Raw genomic sequence first — 18392 nt, 5'->3', positions numbered from 1 at the left:
CAGGAGTATTTTAATTTTAGGTTTTGCATTTAGGTCTGTGATCCATTTTGAGTGAATTTCCATGTAAGTCGTGAGATAGAGAGAATTTTTTTTTTTTTTTTTTTTTTACATGGGTGTCTAGTTGGCCCAACAGCATTTGTGGAAATGATGCCCGTTTCTCTATTGGATCGCCTTTGCTCCTTTGTCAAAAATCAACTGACCGTACATGTGCCCGTCTGGTTCTGGTTTACAAAGTTTCAAAACGAGAAAAAACAGGATCGGGCTTTACCCCTTGGGGAGAACAAGTAAGGAATTTCGATAGATACAATTCTGTAAATTTTTTTCAAAATATTTTAGCCATTCTAGGGGAGCTGGACCACACGGAGTGAGGCCACGAATTCATGGGAGGCGGTCTGAACAACACGCCTTTGCAGGTAATCATAGTGGGGGGGTGGGGGTGGGGGGGGGAGTTGGCATCTCCCTGCTAATCCTGAGGCTGAGCCCTTTTTCAAATGCTTATTGAGTATTTGCTTGTACAGTCTGCAAGCAGGTGACAAAGTGGCTTGGGGCCTTACACAGACACAGGAGGACGCTCCCCAATGTCCCCCCCCCCCCCAGCATCAGCCTCTGCATATGGCCCTGGGAAGCCATCCGGAGAGAAGGGGGCAGGGCAGTCTCAGTCTTTGATTTCCTAGGAAATAAGAGAGGAGGAGAAGGGGTCCTGCTTTAATCTACACCCTGGCCCTCCAGACTCCAGAGCTTCCCAGGAAGAGACGTCCCCTGCAGGAAGAGAAATGTCAGACCCAAATGGATGGTGCTAGATCAGTCCCTCTGGTCGACCCCGGGCTCAGCCCCAGGGATCCCGGGTCTGGGTCCCAGGGAACGAGAACGCAGGAGAACGCTGGGCGACCTCGTATCCGGTATCTACTGCCGTGAAGCCAAACTATGTGGCTTCAAGCAACAAAACGTTGTTGTTGATTTATTTAGTCTGAGAGAGAAAAAGTGCATGTGCCAGCGGGGGAGGGGCAGGGAGAGAGGGAGACAGAGAATCCCCAGGAGGCTCAGCGCAGAGCCCGATGCGGGGCCCGATCCGTGAGAGCATGACCTGAGCCGAGATCACGAGCCGGACGCTTAACAGCGCCAAGCAACAAAACATTGATTTTACTTACGAACCTGGAGTTCTCGCAAAGCTCCGTGGGGACAGCTCATCTCTGCTGCAGGTGCCATCGGCTGGTGAAGATTCCCCAGGGCCAGCAGCAAACACGGTTTCCTCCCAGAGCAACTTCCCTACCTGATGACAATTTCCGATGATGGATCAGCTTCCAGCGCCCGGCGCTATCCCTAATCCTCACCACCACCTTGCCATGGCCGTGTTGTCATCCCCAGAGCCCGCGATCTGCTTGGAGATACGCACGAAGGATGCTGCAAGGCCGGGGCTCACCGAGGCTTCCTGGGGACCCCACGCCACCTGCCACCGGGAGCTGGGCATCCCAGCGGAGGAGCTCAGGGCGACGCGCCGGGGGCACTCGGCCTCCCGAGCCTTCTGTCGCTGCGGGCCTGGGGCAGGGACGGTGCCTGACCCGCTCACTCTGTTTGGGAGTCGACCAGTAAATTAAAGGGCTTCATTATCTCATTTGAGAGTGGCATAAAACACTTTGGAAAGGCTGGCGCGTTGACTGCAATCATGTTCTGAAAGGCCCCGGATCCCTGGGAGGGACGTCCCCTGATAAATTGCTCTTTTCACCGAGATGCGGCTGATACGTCGCCAGCTGTTCCCGCGGTGTCTGCTGCAGACAGGCTTTGCATCGTCGCAAAGGATTTTAAGGAGACCAGATTCCCTCCCAAGGGAGAAAATCCTCCTTGCAATGCCCAGAAGGAGGGCCCGGACACCGCTCCCAACCTGCCGAGGAGGAACTCGGGCTGCTGTGCATCCGGGGGCCCTCGGGAGCCCCAGGACGCCCCCTCCCTCCACACCCCCCCCAAGTTGCCAGTTGTTCCACAAGCCTTGAATGAACGTCACTGCAGGGAAAGCCACCCGCCGTCCGGACCCTGCCCTCCTGACTTCAGGATCCAAACTTGGCCGCGTGGGGGTTCCACGGGACTCAGTTACGACTTTGCCGACAGCGATCTCAACGCCTTCCTGGGCCGGGCAGCCATCCAGACACCTGCATTTTGGTGATCATGAAATGAGGCACAATTTGCCCCAAATCACACCCTCCGAGAGTCTCAGGCCGTAGCCCTTTCCAGCATTAGTTCCCAGGACACTGAAGAGCTGGAGTAAGGCCGGCCTTGGGAATCGGCAAAGTAACAAAAATAACAATAATAACAACTGACGGCTGTCGGGCACTTCCCACGTGTCAGGCCTGGACCCAGCACCTGCCCACACCACCCCCGAATCCTTACAGCAACTTCTATTGACAGATGAGGAAACTGAGGCACGGGAGTGTCAGTGGTAGGGAGGCCCCTCAGTCTCCACCACAGTGTCAACCTTTTGGTTCTTAGAGGCTTTGCAGGCTGTCCTCAGCCACAGACTATGACAGAAGAAGACTTGGTGGCCCCCTGTCCTGCCCCGGCCCTGCCCAGTGATGGCACAAGAAAGGAGATGACATTCCCACTGTGACCACGGTGACTGAGGCTCCCTCGTGGATTCGATCAAGGAGGGTTCCTTAAGTCTGAGCTCAGTCCTGGCGAAGGCTCTCGAGAACCCCAAGGAAAGCTGTATCCACAGCTTCCCCTACTCCTAACCTTCCCCAGCCTCTGTCTTCCCATCTGCAGAATGGGCATACGGATCCCTACCTACCTCCGATGCAACCACATACACGTAGGCACCAACCATAAGCACACGGATTTCTTTCCTTTCTTCCTGCACGGAGGGGAATCACCAGCTGGGAAGGAGTAGAGACTACGGGCCCCAGAGGGGGCCCATCCTTAAGGCCAGGGTGTCAAAGGACAGCTCCTCAATGCTCTCCTGCTTTCATTCACTGGCCACCTACTATGCGCCAGGAACAGTGCTGGGAGCTTTCCTAAAGACATTCTTTCAGGGGCGCCTGGGTGGCTCAGTCGGTTAAGCGGCCGACTTCGGCTCAGGTCATGATCTCGCGGTCCGTGAGTTCGAGCCCCGCGTCGGGCTCTGGGCTGATGGCTCAGAGCCTGGAGCCTGTTTCCGATTCTGTGTCTCCCTCTCTCTGACCCTCCCCCGTTCATGCTCTGTCTCTCTCTGTCCCAAAAATAAATAAACGTTGCAAAAAAAAATTAAAAAAAAAAAAAGACATTCTTTCATTTAAGCACCCCCCCAACACGTGCACACACCAGCCGTTTTGAAATCCTTACTGATTTTCGAACAAGGGCCCTGCCTTTTCATTTCCCGTTGGGTCCCACAAATTATGCAGCCAGTCCCAAACTGGCACAGGAGGAAATGGGGCACAGGGAGGTCAGTGATCTGACCTGAGGTCCACACGGCTGGCGAGCGAGAGAGCCGGGAGGGAAGCCGAGGCCCAACCAGCCGCAGATGCCAAGGCCTCACGTTGAACGTGGTGCCGCCATGTTGCCACGGAAATTGAACCCTTCGGACACGCAGTTCTTACTGTCCGGGAGAAATCTTCATTTTTGTAATGTTTATTTATTTTTTTTTCATTTCTTAAAATATGTATTCAGTTTTGAGAGCATGACAGAGATACAGCATGAGCAGGGGAGGGGCAGAGAGAGAGGGAGACACAGAATCCGAAGCGGGCTCCAGGCTCCGAGCTGTCAGCACAGAGCCCAACACGGGGTTCGAACTCACGAGCCACAAGATCACAACCTGAGCCAGAGTTGGATGCCCAATCGACTGAGCCACCCAGGTGCCCCAATGTTTATTTATTTCTGAGAGAGAGAGAGAGAACAGGGGAGGGGCAGAGAGAGAGGGAGACACAGAATCCGAAGCGGGCTCCAGGCTCCGAGCTGTCAGCCCAGAGCCCCACGTGGGGCGCGAACTCAAGAGCCGTGAGATCATGACCTGAGCCGATGTCAGATGCTCAACCGACTGAGCCACCCAGGCGCCCCAGGAGGTGTTCTTGATGGAGGATAAAGGACGAGGCTGTGAGTGCTGGCAGATGGGGTCACAAGCCACGTGCAGCACTTCCTGCAAAGAACGGAGTCCACTCTGGTCACATACAAAAGGAATTTATTTTTAAATATTGAGTAAACCAGGGTGCCTGTGTGGCTAAGTCGGTGAAGCATCATGATCCTGACCTGAGCGTTCGTGGGTTCGAGCCCCGCGTCCGGCTCTGTGCTGATACCTGGGAGCCTGCAGCCTGCTTCGGATTCTGTGTCTCCCTCTCTCTCTGCCCTCCCCTGCTCATGCTCTGTCTCTCTCTTTATCTCTCTCTCTCTATCAAAAATAAAAATAAATATCAAAAAATTTTTGTTAATATTGAGTCAACTGCCACAGCCAAGAAGAACCTAAGGAGACATTTGACATGGCAACTAAATGTAATGTGGTTTTGGTGATGGAATCTTGGGAAAGTAAAAGGATATCAGGTAAAAAACTAGGGAAATCTGGGGGCACCTGGCTGGCTCAGTGGGTAGAGCGTGCAACTCTTGATCTCGGGGTCATGAGTTCAAACTCCACCTCGGGTGGAGAGATCACTTAAAAATAAAACCTTTTAAAAAAGAAACTAGGGAAATCTGAACAAAGCGAGGGCTTCAGTTAATGCTAATGTGTCAGTATTGGTTCACCAATTGTAACAAATTGGTTCACCATACAAAGAAAGATGTTAACAATAGGGAAACCGGGTGAGGATACAGAGGAACCTCTGTAGTATCCTTGAAAGCTTCCTGTTATTTCAAAACTATTCTAAAATGAGTATGATTTTATTTTTATTAAAAAATTTTTTTTCATCTTTATTTTTGAGAGAGAGACAGAGCGTGAGTGAGGGAGGAGCAGAGAGACAGGGAGACACAGAATCCGAAGCAGGCTCCAGGCTCCCAGCTGTCAGCACAGAGCCCGACGCGGGGCTCGAACCCACGAGCCATTAGACCTGAGCCGAAGTTGGACACTTAACCAACTGAGCCACCGAGGTGCCCCTTATTTTTAAGCTTTTATTTTTTAAGGAAACCCAATGTAGGGCTCGAACTCACGACCCTGAGGTCAAGAGTTGCACACTCTACCATGAAGAGTGTGATTTTAAATTGGATGAGGGGGCTCCAAAGGTACAAACTTCCAATTATAAGATAAATACCTGCTAGGAACGTAAAACCACAGTTACCACTGCTGTGTGATACGTAGGGAAGTTGAGAGTAAATCCTAGGAGTTCTGATCACAAGGGGAAAAAAAAAAAACCATGCCTTTTCGTTCTTTTTATCTATATGAGATGATGCATCTTAACTGATTGTGGCAATCATGTCATAATATATTTAAGTCCAGGGGCACCTGGGTGGCTCAGGAGGTCAAGCATCCGACTTCAGCTCAGGTCATGATCTCTCAGTTCGTGGGTTCGAGCCCCGCACCAGGCTGTCTGCTGTCAGCACAGAACCGGCTTTGGATCCTCCGCCCCCTACCCATGCCCTGCTCACACACTCTGTCTCTGTCTCAAAAGTAAATGAACATTAAAAATAATTTTGAAAAAAAAATGTAAGTCGAATTATTATGCTGTCCACCTTAAACGATATACCTCTGCACATCAACTATCTCTCAATAAAACAAGGGTGGAAAAGAGTGCGTTTTTAAACTGTTGAGTCAATTGCAGAAAACTAAACACACACGTTTACATGTAAAACTGTGGAAATCTGAATAAGCTCAGTGCATTGTATCAGCGTCAACTTCCTGGGTGTGAGAGTATGATATATTATTTCGGTTTTTTGTTTGTTTGTTTTGCTTTGTTTTTTTTTTTAAGATCTCTCTCTCTCTTTTTTAATGTTTATGTATTTTTGAGAGAGAGAGAGAGAGAGCGTGAGCAGGGGAGAGGCAGAGAGAGAGGGAGACACAGAATCCGAAGCAGGCTCCAGGCTCCGGGCTGTAAGCACAGAGCCCCACATAGGGCTCGATCTCATGAACCATGAGATCATGACCTGAGCCGAAATCAAGAGTTGGACGCTCAACCAACTGAGCCATGCAGGCGCCCTGAAATTTACTGTAGTTTTTACAAGATTCTACCATTGGTGGAAACTGGGTAGAGGGTCTAGGGGACCTCCCGGATTATTTCTTACAACTGCACGCAAATCTATAATTCTTTCAAGATTAAAAAAAATAAAACTCAATTTAAAGAGATTGAGAACAGACTCTTTGGAAGAGCTGGAGAAACAGGGTCTAGGCTGAACTTCTGGACCCTTCTCTGCACCATGGGGCCGGACCTCCACCAGCCACACCTTCTCCTAGGGACCTCACCTTTACTCAGGCAGCAGGTGTCCCCTAAAATGGCACCACTAAGAATTCCAGATGACTCGCTCTTCAAGGTGACGTTGTCATTCCTCCATCGCGAGGTGGACCCCTCCTCTTGACTCAAGACCGGCTTGGGCCTGTTTGGACCGAGAGAACACCACGGAAGTGATGGCATGTGACCTCTGAGGTTTCAAAAGGTTTCGACCTGACTCTCTTGGAACACAGCCTCTGGAGGTGCTTCCTCTGGGAATCTAGCCTCCCTGCCGTGAGAAGCCCAGGTCACACTTCTGTGTGAGGAGGGCTCCCGCTGACAGTCCCAGCTCAGCCCATCCAGGCGCTGGACGTGCGAGTGAAGAAACTTCCAGATGATTCCAGCCCCCAGCCTTTCAAGTCACTCCCAGGATCCAAGCCTTCCAAGGTGAAGTCCAGCCAGGTACGTGGGAGCAAAGCCTAACTGTCCCCACACGCCCTGTCTCAGTTTCCAACCTACGGAATTTGCGGGTTCATAAAATAATAGTCGTTTTACTCTACGAAGTGTGGGCTGTGCGTTACGCGGCAATAGTCACCGGGACAAATCCTATTGTCGTCCCTGAAAGCCTGATCCCTCTCAGCGGCACGTGCACCTGTCGTGCCTCTGGGCCGCTCTCGCGCTGGTCTGATACGCCCGCCTCGCAGCCATGAGGGAGGGCGTGGAAGCTTCTACGTTGTGAACACAGGACTCATAACAAGGGAAATCATCAAAATATACACTGGGCGGCCACCACGGACAGATGAGCACGAGGTCAAGGCAAGGAGGTTAGGCTCCCTGCGTGGGCTAAGAGTATGACCAGGGACAGAAATGACCTCACCCCTCCCCCGTAATTTCTACATGACTCCAGACCCCGCCACACTGCTCCCGTGCTGACTTCCCTCTTCCGTTAAGGCAGTGGCTCTCCGACTCAGGATTATGTCAGCATCTCCCGGAGGGCTCCGTGAAACAGATACCTGAGGCCCCCACCCCCAGAGTTTCTGACCGAGCATTTCTAACAAGCACCCAGGTTAACGCTGTTGCTGCGGCTGCGGCTCAGATGCAATTTGAGAGCTGGGCGTTGAGGCTTCGGGGTGGTGGTTTTCCACCCCGGCTGCACATGTGCAACCGCCAGGGAATGTGGGAAGGAAAAAAAAAAATGCCTGATCCCACCCCAGATCAATGGAATCAATATCAACCCGAGTGAGCACTTCTCGACCCGTGGAGAGGGGCCAGAACCTCCTTGGAAGGGGGTAGACATTACAGGTGCTTATCTTCCGGAGAGAAAGTGGGCTCTTAAGCTAGGAACTCACGGTAAAGGCCACGCTGGGCCCCGGCCAGGCAGAGCGAGAAGTCCTATCCATCTCTGGGCATTGCTTTCTTGCGTCCAGAAACTCTAGACTTGCGTGGAGAAGTTGCTGGTGTCCACACTCCCACACCCCACTCCCCCCCCACCACACCCCCAGCGGAGGGATTGAGGCCTGGGGGGTCCAGGCTCATCGAAGCAGGAGAGGGCCTGGGGCTGGGTATTTCTGCCTCCAGGGATTCTGACACCAACCACAGTTTAAGAACAACTGTTCTGGAAAAGTGCTGTCCAAGAAAATACAATGCAAGCCACGTGTCATTTGGAATTTTTAAAAAGTGAAAAGAAACAGGGGCACCTGGGTAGCTCAGTCCATTAAGCAACCGACTTAGGCTCAGGTCATGATCTCACAGTTCATGAGTTCAAGCTCTGCATCGGGCTCTATGCTGACAGCTCAGAGCCTGGAGCCTGCTTCGGATTCTGTGTCTCCCTCTCCCTCCGACCCTCCCTCCCCTCCTCCCTCCTTCTCTCTCTCTCTCTCTGAAAAATAAGTAAACGTTAAAAAAAAAAATTAAAGGGCACCTGAGTGGCTCATTTGGTTGAGCGTTCGACTTTGGCTCAGGTCATGATCTCATAGTTCATGAGTTCAAGCCCCACATCAAGCTCCCTGTTGTTCGCACAGAGCCCGCTTCAGATCCTCTGTCCCCCTCTCTCTGCCCCTCCCCTGCTTGCACTCTCTCAAAAATAAATAAAACATTTTTTAAAAATTAAAAAAAGTGAAAAGAAACAGATGAAGTTAATTTTAATAATATATTTTATTTAACCCGATAGCTAAAGTATTTATCATTTTGACATGTAATCAATATAAAAAATTACTGAGATATTTTGCATTTTTTTCTATACCACGTCTCTGAGAGCCACAGAGTATTTTACATTTATTGCACATCTGTGTTTAGATTTCAGAGATTTTCATAACCAAGTGGTTCCACGGTAGTGTGACCGACGTGTCCCGATTTACCCCGGTCCTGGGTTTAAAACTGAAAGCCCCAAGTCCCCAAATCCCCCACAGGCCCAGAAAAACCAGGACAGTTAATCACACTACTCCAAACACATGTGAATGTTTTGTAATAACAGAATTGAGTGGCAGTTTTTAAATGTAAATAAAACGACGTAGAGGCCCCTGGGTGGCTCAGTTACTGAAGCATCTGACTTTGGCTCAGATCATGATCTCAGTTCGTGAGTTTGAGCCCCGCATCGGGCTCTGTGCTGACGGCTCAGAGCCCGGAACCTACTTTGGATTCTGTGTCTCCCTCTCTCTCTGCCCCTCCCCGCCCAAACTCTCTCAGAAATAAATAAACCTGAAAAATAAAATAAAAAAGAAGAGGCGATTAGGATGCAGATACAAACACACAGGGAGACCTTGTGAGGACACGGGGAGAAGACAAGACATCTACATGCCAAGGAGAGAAGCCTCAGAAGGAACCAATCGTGCCCACGCCCTGATCTCGGACTTCCAGCCTTCGGATTTGTGAGACAACACACATCTGCTGGGTGAGCCCCCCCCCCCCGCCCCCGTCTGTGGCAGTTTCTTACGCAGCCCTGACAAACCAAGACAAGAGGCTTCCTGTGGTCTGTGTGGCCCATGCTTCCTCATAGCATGGCAGAATGGCTCCAAGATCAAGAGTCCCTGGAGGACCAGGGGCACAGGGTATCACCCGTCACAGGGAGTCATGTCCTCTGTAGTCACAGACCTGCTCCAATTCGAGGGGAGGGAACCTAGACTCACCTCCTCATGGGATGACGGGGACGTTGCGGGAAGCAGCATGGAGAATGGGCGGCCATCTTGGAAAACACAACGTGCCAGACCAGGTGGGTAAGTTGAGGAAATGGGGTGGTGTCGTTAACCGAGACGGGGATCACAGGAGGCAGGGGAGAAGGTCCGAGGTGGGTTAGATGATGAGGGAAGGCTTGAGAAGGTTGGGTTGGCAGAGGCTGTCAAACTTTCCGTGGAGGTAGCCAACCCCTAGGAAGTTAGGTATGTGAACCGGGGCCTTGGGAATATGTTTGGACCTGGAATTGCCCATTTGAGGACCATCAGCCTATTAGAAGCCAGAGACTGAGTATACCCATAGAGTCAGAGAAGGTGAGGGTTGAGTTATCTATTGCTACATAATATACCAGGCCAAGTAGGCAAACCCTAAGACACTCTTTTTTTTTTTAATGTTTATTTATTTATTTTGAGAGAGAGAGAGAGAGAGAGAACGTGAGCAGGGGAGGGGCAGAGAGAGAGGGAAAGAGTGAGAATCCCAAGCAGGTTCTACGCTGTCAGCGCAGAGCCCAACGCGGGGCTCGAACTCACGAACTCACGTGAGATCGTGATCCGAGCTGAAATCAAGAGTCGGATGCTGAACCAACTGAGCCACCCAGGTGCCCCCGTAAGAGACTTTTAAAGACAGAGAACAAACTGAGGGCCGCTGGAGGGGAGGCAGGTGGGGAGATGGGCTAAATGGGTGATGGGCATTAAGGAGGGCACTTGCTGGGATGAGCACTGGGTGTTCTACACAAGGAATGCGTCACTGGGTTCTACTCTGGAAACCAATACTGTGCTGTATGTTCACTAATTTGAATTTCAATAAATACGTTAAAAAAAATAATAAACCACGCCAAATCAAAACCACGCCAAAAAATAATAAACCACGCCAAATTAACAACTATTTAATATTTTTCTATAGGCGGGCTGGGTAGTTCCTCTTCTGGCTTCACCTGGCTCGCTCACGGGGCTGCGTTCATCCAGACAGGAAGCTGGAAGATCCAAGAGGGTCCCACTCACATGTCAGGTAGTTGGACGCCAGGGATGCCAACCATTGTTCCAGCTGGGCCACCTGGGTTTCTATTTTCCCGTGGTCTCTCACCGGGCATCTTCACAGCATCACGGTCTCAGGGCAGTGTTCTAAGTGGGCGGGTCCCAGGGTACAGGACTTATCAAGCACATTTGCTAACACCGCACTGGCCAAAAAAGTCCCATAGCCAAAGCCAAAGTCGATGCGGGGAGGCATGATTCACTGGCAGTCATTACTGTAAAAATACACATACAGGGGGGAGCCTGGGTGGCTCAGTCGGTTGGGCGGCCGACTTCGGCTCAGGTCATGATCTCGAGGTCCGTGAGTTCGAGCCCCGCGTCGGGCTCTGTGCTGACAGCTCAGAGCCCGGAGCCTGTTTCGGATTCTGTGTCTCCCTCTCTCTGACCCTCCCCCGTTCATGCTCTGTCTCTCTCTGTCTCAAAAATAAATAAACGTTAAAAAAAAAAAATACACGTACAGGAAGGAACACCAGGTGGGCCTGCATTCATTTTAGGGCAGGGCAGAGAAAAAACCACAGATGGAAAGCTGGAAAAACCAGAGCAGGACCAGAAGGGGGCAGGGCTAAGGAATCGAGAGAGAGAGAGAGAGAGAGAGAGAGAGAGAGAGAGAGGTGAATTCTACTGGGAAAGCGCCACACCAGAACTAGCATGACCTTGACAGTGGGTGTCTCCTCGTAGTCCCAGCCTGAAACCATCCTCTGGATTGGGCAACCCGCAGGTCAGCATCTTTAACAGCTCAGCATGGATTCCTGTAGTCCTGTCACAAAAATCGTCAGCCCCAAACACGGCTCAGTGAGAGCGATTCTCCCAGGCAAACCGATGCCATCTCCATTGGCAAACTTTATGGTGGTCTGGCTTGACCAACGAGAAAACTCCCGGTGTCGCCGAACGCTTTCGGCCAAGACCACAGTAAGAAATAACCTTTGCATCAAGATCCAGCACGCGGGGGCGCCTGGGTGGCTCAGTCCTTTAAGCGCCCAACTCTTGGTTTCGACTCAGGTCGCAATCTCACGGTTTGTGAGTTCGAGCCCCACTTCGGGCTCTGTGCTGATGGTGCGGAGCCTGCTTGGGATTCTCTCTCTCCCTCTCTCTATGCTCCTCCCCCACTTGTGCATGTGCTCTCTCTCAAAATAAAGAAATAAACTTAACAACAACAAGAAGATTCAGCACACACACGCGTGTGTGCACACACACATGCACACACACCTGAATGCACATATGGACCCACATGCCAAAATTAAAGTTTCCTGCAACTTAGAAAAGATGATATACTAACTGCCCTTGCTCCGTGCAAAACTCTGGCATTTTCTTTTTTTTTTTTTTTTTTAAACACCAGTCAGGTCCTGCTAAACTGATTTCACATTCCACTCATGGGTCATGGCCTACAGATCAGAAAATACTGACTTATGGAACACCTGGGTGGCTCAGTCGGTTAAGCATCTGACTTTGGCTCAGGTCATGAGCTCATGGTTCGTGGGTTCAAGCCCCGTGTCGGGCTCTGTGCTGACAGCTCGGAGCCTGGAGCCTGCTTCGGATTCTGTGTCTCCCTCTCTCTCTGCCCCTCCCCTGCTCATGTTCTGTCTCTCTCTCTCTCTCAAAGATAAATAAACACTAAAAAAAAAAAAAAAAAAAGAAAGAAAATACTGACTTAGGCCATCCAGCGCAGAAGTCAGAAAAGTGACTGAATCCTATCTTTAGCCTTGTCTGTTTGGTTTCACCAGTTGCTTTGTTGTTGTTTTCTTTAACTGAATGTGACACCTTCCGACAGGCCTCCCTTGTCCCATTCCACTTATGACTGTCTGATGCCGAACTGGTTCACACACCTATGTTACTCACCTGGGCCCTGAATGCATTTCTGTTTGGGCCTTCTAGATCCCTAGATTCTGAAAGTGTCGCGTTTGCATGTATGCCCTCACCTGCCAGTCACATTGCAGGCCAAAATCACCGCCTTCGTGGACGTGAGATTCTAGCAGACGAAGACAAACCCACCAATCAACCAACCAACAAAACACAAACATATTCTTTATTAGAGGGTGATAAATTCTTTCGTGGAAACAAAGCGGGAGGGGAGGGGATCAGCCAGCTCTAAGAGCTACCAGATTGCAAGCTCCAGACCCCTGTGTGTAAACGAGGGGGCCTCGGAATGCTCCGACCTGACCTCACAGACGAGGAGGGCTGAGAGAGAGAATATGGGAGGGCAGAGCCGGAGTCTTCCTCAGAAAGAGCCTTCCCAGACTGCCCCAGCAGGTAAACCTGACCCATCACGTCCCCAAATTACTCTGCCAAAGAGCAAAGCGCCAGCAACTTTAACCTAGACGGTTTCACACCAGTCAGCCAGTAAGGAAGGGGAAGCGTCCCAGGCCACGGTCACTGGCACACTGCCTCTGCGGTGGGAAGCCCTTCGGATCATTTCAGACTTTTCGCTAATTCGGCCTTCGCAGCCCCCATCACCCTCCCTCGCGCGGGCTAAACGGCCACCTCATTAGATCTGCATACATGACCCCTCTCGACCGGACTCCTGGTGACTGCCTTATCTCTCGCCTCTCCTCCCTCACATTTTCCGCTCCAGCAAAGCCAAACACAGCCCAGTGGGGGCTTTCACGCTTCTGTGCTTTGGACACGCTGTTCCTTCTGCCTGGAAGGCCTCGGGCCTCCGGCCCCGCCCCCCTCCTCGGCGAGCTCCCATGCATCCTTCAGAACCCAGCCCGGATGACCCCTTCCCCCGGGAAGCCTCCGCTGGACCCCTCGGCCCCACCTCTGCCGCAGCACCCATCTCTGGTTTGCTTCTCCGCACCCTAACCAGAGGTTTCTAGCAATCTCCCACCCCCCGCCCCCAGACCCGGGCCTCCTCCCGCGCCGGGGCTGTGCGGGCTGCTCGCTCGCACCCCGGGGCGCCAGGTCCCGAGCTCGGGCTCGGAGTGAGAGCTCGCAGCTAGGCCCAGGCTGGCCCGAGCGGCCCCCGGCCTGCTCCGCACCAGCCCCCCCCCCCAACCCCCACTCCTACCCCGCCTCCCCTGCGGCCCGGCGGGCGCCCGCGCTGCTGCCTTCCGCGGGCGCCGGGCCGGCCCCTCGCGCGGCCGCCCAGCCCCCGACAGCCCCTGCCGGCGGCGCCCCGGCCGCGCGCGACTACAAGTCCCGGCACGCCCCGCCGCGGCCGCGCATGCCCAGCGGGCCGGCGTTTGAGTGGCAAGTTGTTTGTTACAGCGAACACCAGCTGCTCTCCGCGCCGGGCGCCGCGCGCCGCCGCTCCGCCAGCGCTGCCGCCCTCGCCCGCCGCCCGCCCGCCGCCCGCCCGCCGCCCGCGGCCCCTCGCGGCTCGGCGGGCCTCCCCTTTGTCCGCCCCGGGCCGCCCGGCGCCGAGCTCCCGGTCCCCGGGCCGGCCGCCCGCGGCGCTCGGTGCCGGCAGGGCGCGCAGGGGGCGGGGGCCGCGGCTCGCCCCCCGCCGATGAGCCGCCGCGGAGCGCGGGCGGACGATGGAACTCCACATCCTGGAGCACCGGCTGCAAGTTGCCAGCGTCGCCAAGGAGAGCATCCCGCTCTTCACCTACGGCCTGATCAAACTTGCCTTCCTGTCCTCCAAGACCAGGTGAGCGCGCGGGGACGCGGCGCCGGCCGGGGAGAGACAAAGAGGCGCACCCGGGCGGCTGTCCTCGCCGCCGCGGCTCGGAAAACAACTTCGAGCCCCGGGGAGCGCCCCCGCCCCGCCGCCCGCCTTGTTTTCGACGAAGCCGCCCGATCTGCCCTCGAGCGGGGTCCTTCCACCCCGAGCCCCGCCTCGATGCACCCCCGCCGCCGTCTCCCGCCCCCCCCCCACCCCCCGCCGCATCTCGGCCCGCTCCCTCCCATCCCCTCCCCGAGATCCGAAGGGCCGGGGAAGCTGCAGTGACGAATCCGTGAATGAATGAACGAACGAATGAATGAATGAAAAACAGGTGTGGGGACGCGGCAGTGGAAAAAACAAACTAACACCCCCATCCCCCAATCCCTCGGCTGGGCCGGCCCCCGTAGCCAGGGCCGGGGGAGGGATTCTGCTGAGCGCGGCTACCCAGAGAGCAGAAAATCATAAAATCATTAGTGGGTGTTTATCTCAAGGTGTCTGTGAGGGCTGCGGACGGCGCGGGAGGCCGGGGGGAGGGCCCGAGGAGGGGCTGCGGGTGAGGGTCGCGGTGCTTCTGTCTCCTCCAGGTCCAGGAAGGTTGGGGGGGGGGGGGTGTTGCCGAACCGTGGAAGGGGGAGGAGCAGGCGTGTTTATGGCTCAGCCTCGAGGCTGGGCTTGGATGCTGCAGGGGGAAAAATAGTTGAAGGCCTTGGGAGGTTGGGGAAGAAACAAACAAACAAAAAAAACCAAGTTGGATTTTCTCCTGCCCGGGTCAGGATCTGACTGTGTGAGCCCCCCGTGGGTGCTTGGTTTGGGGTGTGTTTTTTATGGTGCCGGAGCCCCTTGGAGTGTGAGCGAGAGCTGGCCGCTGTAACTTAAATCCCTTGTTTGTCCACCATTGTGACTGTTCAAAGCCATGAAGTTGTTGCTGGTTGGGTCTTTCGGGGTTGGGGCCAAGGCGGTTCCCCCTGGCTGCAAAATGAATGAGTACATTACAGGTCAAGGTTAAGGTTAAAATGACAGGCCCCTAAGGCTGCCCCCTTGGGCGCTGAGCCCAGGGAAGCTGTGGGGATGCAGGGAAATAATTCCATCCGAGCCTCTGATCTGCCTGTTAAAGTTCTTGCCTGGAAATCTCACTTTGATGTGTGTGTCTGAGCGGGCAGTTTAGTCCCGCCATTGTTTGCCAGATGGAGCGAGCCAGATCCGCCGGTGGGATCTCGTATACTTTCTTCTCCCGGCCGGGCTGCTTGGTGGGGTATGGAGGGTTGAAAACCTCTCCTTTGCTGGGCCCTGGGCTCCTTTGATGGCAAAGGTAATTATTAAACAGGTCATTTGAAAACAAAAGCCAACAGCTGAAATTCTGAACCTTCCCCCCACCCCTCGGCCCCCCTCTGGCTCTTGACCCCCCCCCCCAGCCCTCCTCTACCTGCCCTCTGCCCCCCACTCCCTAGCCTGTCTTGTGCTTCCAAGGCTGGAGGTGAGAGAAACCGGCCTTGTTTTTCCAACCCTTGGCCCTCAGCCCCAGGCAGCCCCCTGGCTGATGTGCCGGCTACCATTCAAACCAGGATGATGACTCAGGCTGTGGCTGTGTGGGGCCTGGGTGGGTGCTGGGAGGAGGGGGCATTTGGGGGCTTCTTAGAAGGGCAGCAAAGAGCCCCTCCCTCTGCCCCTCGCCTTCTGTGTAGGGACTGGCCCTCTTCAGCCCCCACCGCAGGGTCCAGTCTAGAGGACTCACAGACATGCTGGGAGGGGGGAGCGGGAGGGGGGAAAGGAGGTGGGAGGAGCAGTGAGCCCCTGCTGACCTGTCGGACCACAGAATTGAGTCCTGAGTCCCCCTTCTCTGTCCCCTGCTGGAGGCAGCTGGTCTGTGGCCCAGGTGACCAGTCCAGGCTCCAGATGACTCAGAGGTCAAAGGTCATCCCCCGTCTCCAGGGTCTGGCTCCAGAAGGTGCTTGCCTCTTCTGCACTCTGGGCCGGAACACTGCCTTCAGGTTGCCCCTAGCCCCTCACTGCCTGAGTGACCGTGACCGTGACCGTGACCATGGCAGGGTCCCTTTCCTCCTCTGGCTCTCCCTCTGTCTGTAATGGAGACAGCACCATCTGGCCCCCTGCTTCTCCCAGGGCTGCCGTGTGCAGCATGGAATGATTGTGGCCATTGGCTTTTTAGCAAGTAGAAGGGGTGTTGGGTGTGGATGTGTGATCGAAGCTATTTTCAATAAAAAGTCCCCCAGGGCAAACTTTTGCTCCTTTTTGATTCTTCCACCAGCCCCGGCCCCCAAGTGGTGGCCCATAGCGCTGTCGTTTGCCCCGCCCCTCCCCCAACCTAACTTTAGCCCAAACTAGTGCAGTATAGACGCATACAGCCCCCTCCCCCAGCGTCTCTGTTAACAGATTCTCCACCGCTTCCTGTGGGGTCATATCCTTGGCATGGCCTTTGGGATCTAGATCCAGAATCCTCGATCTTTACCCATTCTGGCCAATACTCTGGTCACCCACAGTTTCCTTTTCCTTCCCTTCACACCTCTGTGCTTTCGTAGTTCCGAATCTGTCCGGAAACATGCCCCTCTGCCGGTAACCTTCTGTTCACCCCTCAAGAGGTAGTGATACCACCCTGAGCCTTTCCTGACATCCCCCGCCCCCACTTCTCTTTATCCCCAGCAGACTTAATCACTTTTTCCCTCTACTTTCCACCTGGGTGGAGGGTTGGGGAAAGACGTCGCATCGGCAGGGACCCCACTCTGGGTGGGGGTGCCGCTGGATCTAAGAGATGCTGAGGTACCCTGCCCCTCCCTCTTCCGAGCCCAGAGCCTGATGGGAGAGAAGGAAGACACAGTTACAATAGACCAAGGTGGAGTCAGGGAAGGGGGTCAGGTGGGGTAGCAGACAGGCCTGAGGGAAGCCTGGGAGGCTCCCTGCAGGAGGCGGCATGGGACCTTAGGGCTTTCAAATAGGAGTTAGCCAGGGGGGAAGGGGATCCTAGTCCAAGTTCCTGCACACGCCGGTCCACCGCTCCGCGAATTGGGTTTTTACACCTCCTCTGCGAAGAAGGAGTCTGAGGCTCAGAGGTCCGGTGGCTTGCTCAAGGTCACGTGGGTGAAGCGGCAGAGGCAGGATTCGAAGCCGCAGCTTTCTGGCTGAAGCCCAGGGACTTGCTATTCCAGGTTCAACAGTTAGGTCCAGCTCTCCCGTGGGCCGCACGCTGTTCCAGAGCCTTTAGGAGCACAGAGCCCAAGCCCTAGGCTTCCTGTGTCCCTTCCGCCCTGCCCCTGTGGGCCTTTTCTCTCCCAGGAATGCTCACCGCTCGGCTCGGCTCGCCGCTGGTCACCTGCCACCTCCACTTGGCACTTCCACACCGCCCCGTTCAGGTGCTCCCTCCCTGTTCAGCCGTCCTGCACAGCGTATTGTTGGCTTCTTTCTCTCCCACCCAGACGCCAGCCTTACCCTCAGGATGTTTTTTGAGAGTCATTTTACTCACTACTTCCCTCCACCCCCACCCAGTACCAGAGATACTGGAGCAAACCTTTGATTTCACCCTCCCTTACCAAGAGGTACAGATGCCGGGTTTGGAGAAGGAAGGCGGCTTGCTCAAGGTCACACAGCTGGGAAGAGACAGAATTGGGATTTGAACCAGGTCCTTTCTCCGCTGTGCTCAGCACACTGCTTTGTAGGCACTTAGTAGCTGCCTGTTTGATGGATGTCCGACTCCTGCACAGAGTGACCCAGATTTCAGCCAGTCCCGTCGGAGTGCCCTGGGGGCTGGAAGAGGCACCTGGAGAAGCGAGACCCAGCGCCCCCTGCCCCCTGCTGAGGTGTAGGGCAGCATCTGGGTATGGCTGGATCCCGCCCACGGCACCGCGCGGGAGGGCGAGACCCTGAGTGAATAAAATCAAGGCCATCCACGGAACTTCTCTGTCTTCGGGGTAACCTGGGGCTCTGCAGCCCGGCTGAGGGCTCACTGCAGCCCTGCCCGCCCCTCCCCAGCCTCACCTGTCCCGGCCTCAGCCACAGAGATTATTTCTCCTGCGTGCACGCGCGTGTGGACGCACACACGCCCTATGGCCCAAAGCCTCAGACCTTTGTTCTGTCTGCCCGGGACGTTATTCTTTACCCTTCCCCCTTCCTCCGCCGGCTCATTCTTTTCAGATTCCATTTTCACCTCACCTCCTCCAAGAAGTCTTTCCTGAGTGCACAAGCCGAGCTTAGACCCTTCCTTCGCGACGATGGGCTTGATCTCAAGAAGGTCCCAGCCGCGAGATATCAGCAGGCTGCTTTGGGCTGCAGATAACA

At 54.4% G+C, this 18392-nt stretch overlaps 1 protein-coding gene across 1 annotated transcript in view; it reads left to right on the top strand.

The window, feature by feature from the left end:
* Positions 1 to 13900: 13900 nt before the first annotated feature.
* Positions 13901 to 18392, top strand: part of CASTOR2 (cytosolic arginine sensor for mTORC1 subunit 2) — a 57667-nt gene continuing 53175 nt past the window's right edge. The window contains exon 1 of the mRNA XM_043559873.1: positions 13901 to 14093. Within this exon, the coding sequence (XP_043415808.1) occupies positions 13981 to 14093 (113 nt within the window). The 5' untranslated portion in view covers positions 13901 to 13980. The remainder of the gene's footprint in view (positions 14094 to 18392) is intronic.

The sequence above is a fragment of the Prionailurus bengalensis genome, chromosome E3 (assembly GCF_016509475.1).
Source record: "Prionailurus bengalensis isolate Pbe53 chromosome E3, Fcat_Pben_1.1_paternal_pri, whole genome shotgun sequence".
Classification (NCBI taxonomy): Eukaryota; Metazoa; Chordata; class Mammalia; order Carnivora; family Felidae; genus Prionailurus; species Prionailurus bengalensis.
Note: the sequence above shows the minus strand (reverse complement) of the source record. Positions and strands in the feature narration are given on the sequence as shown.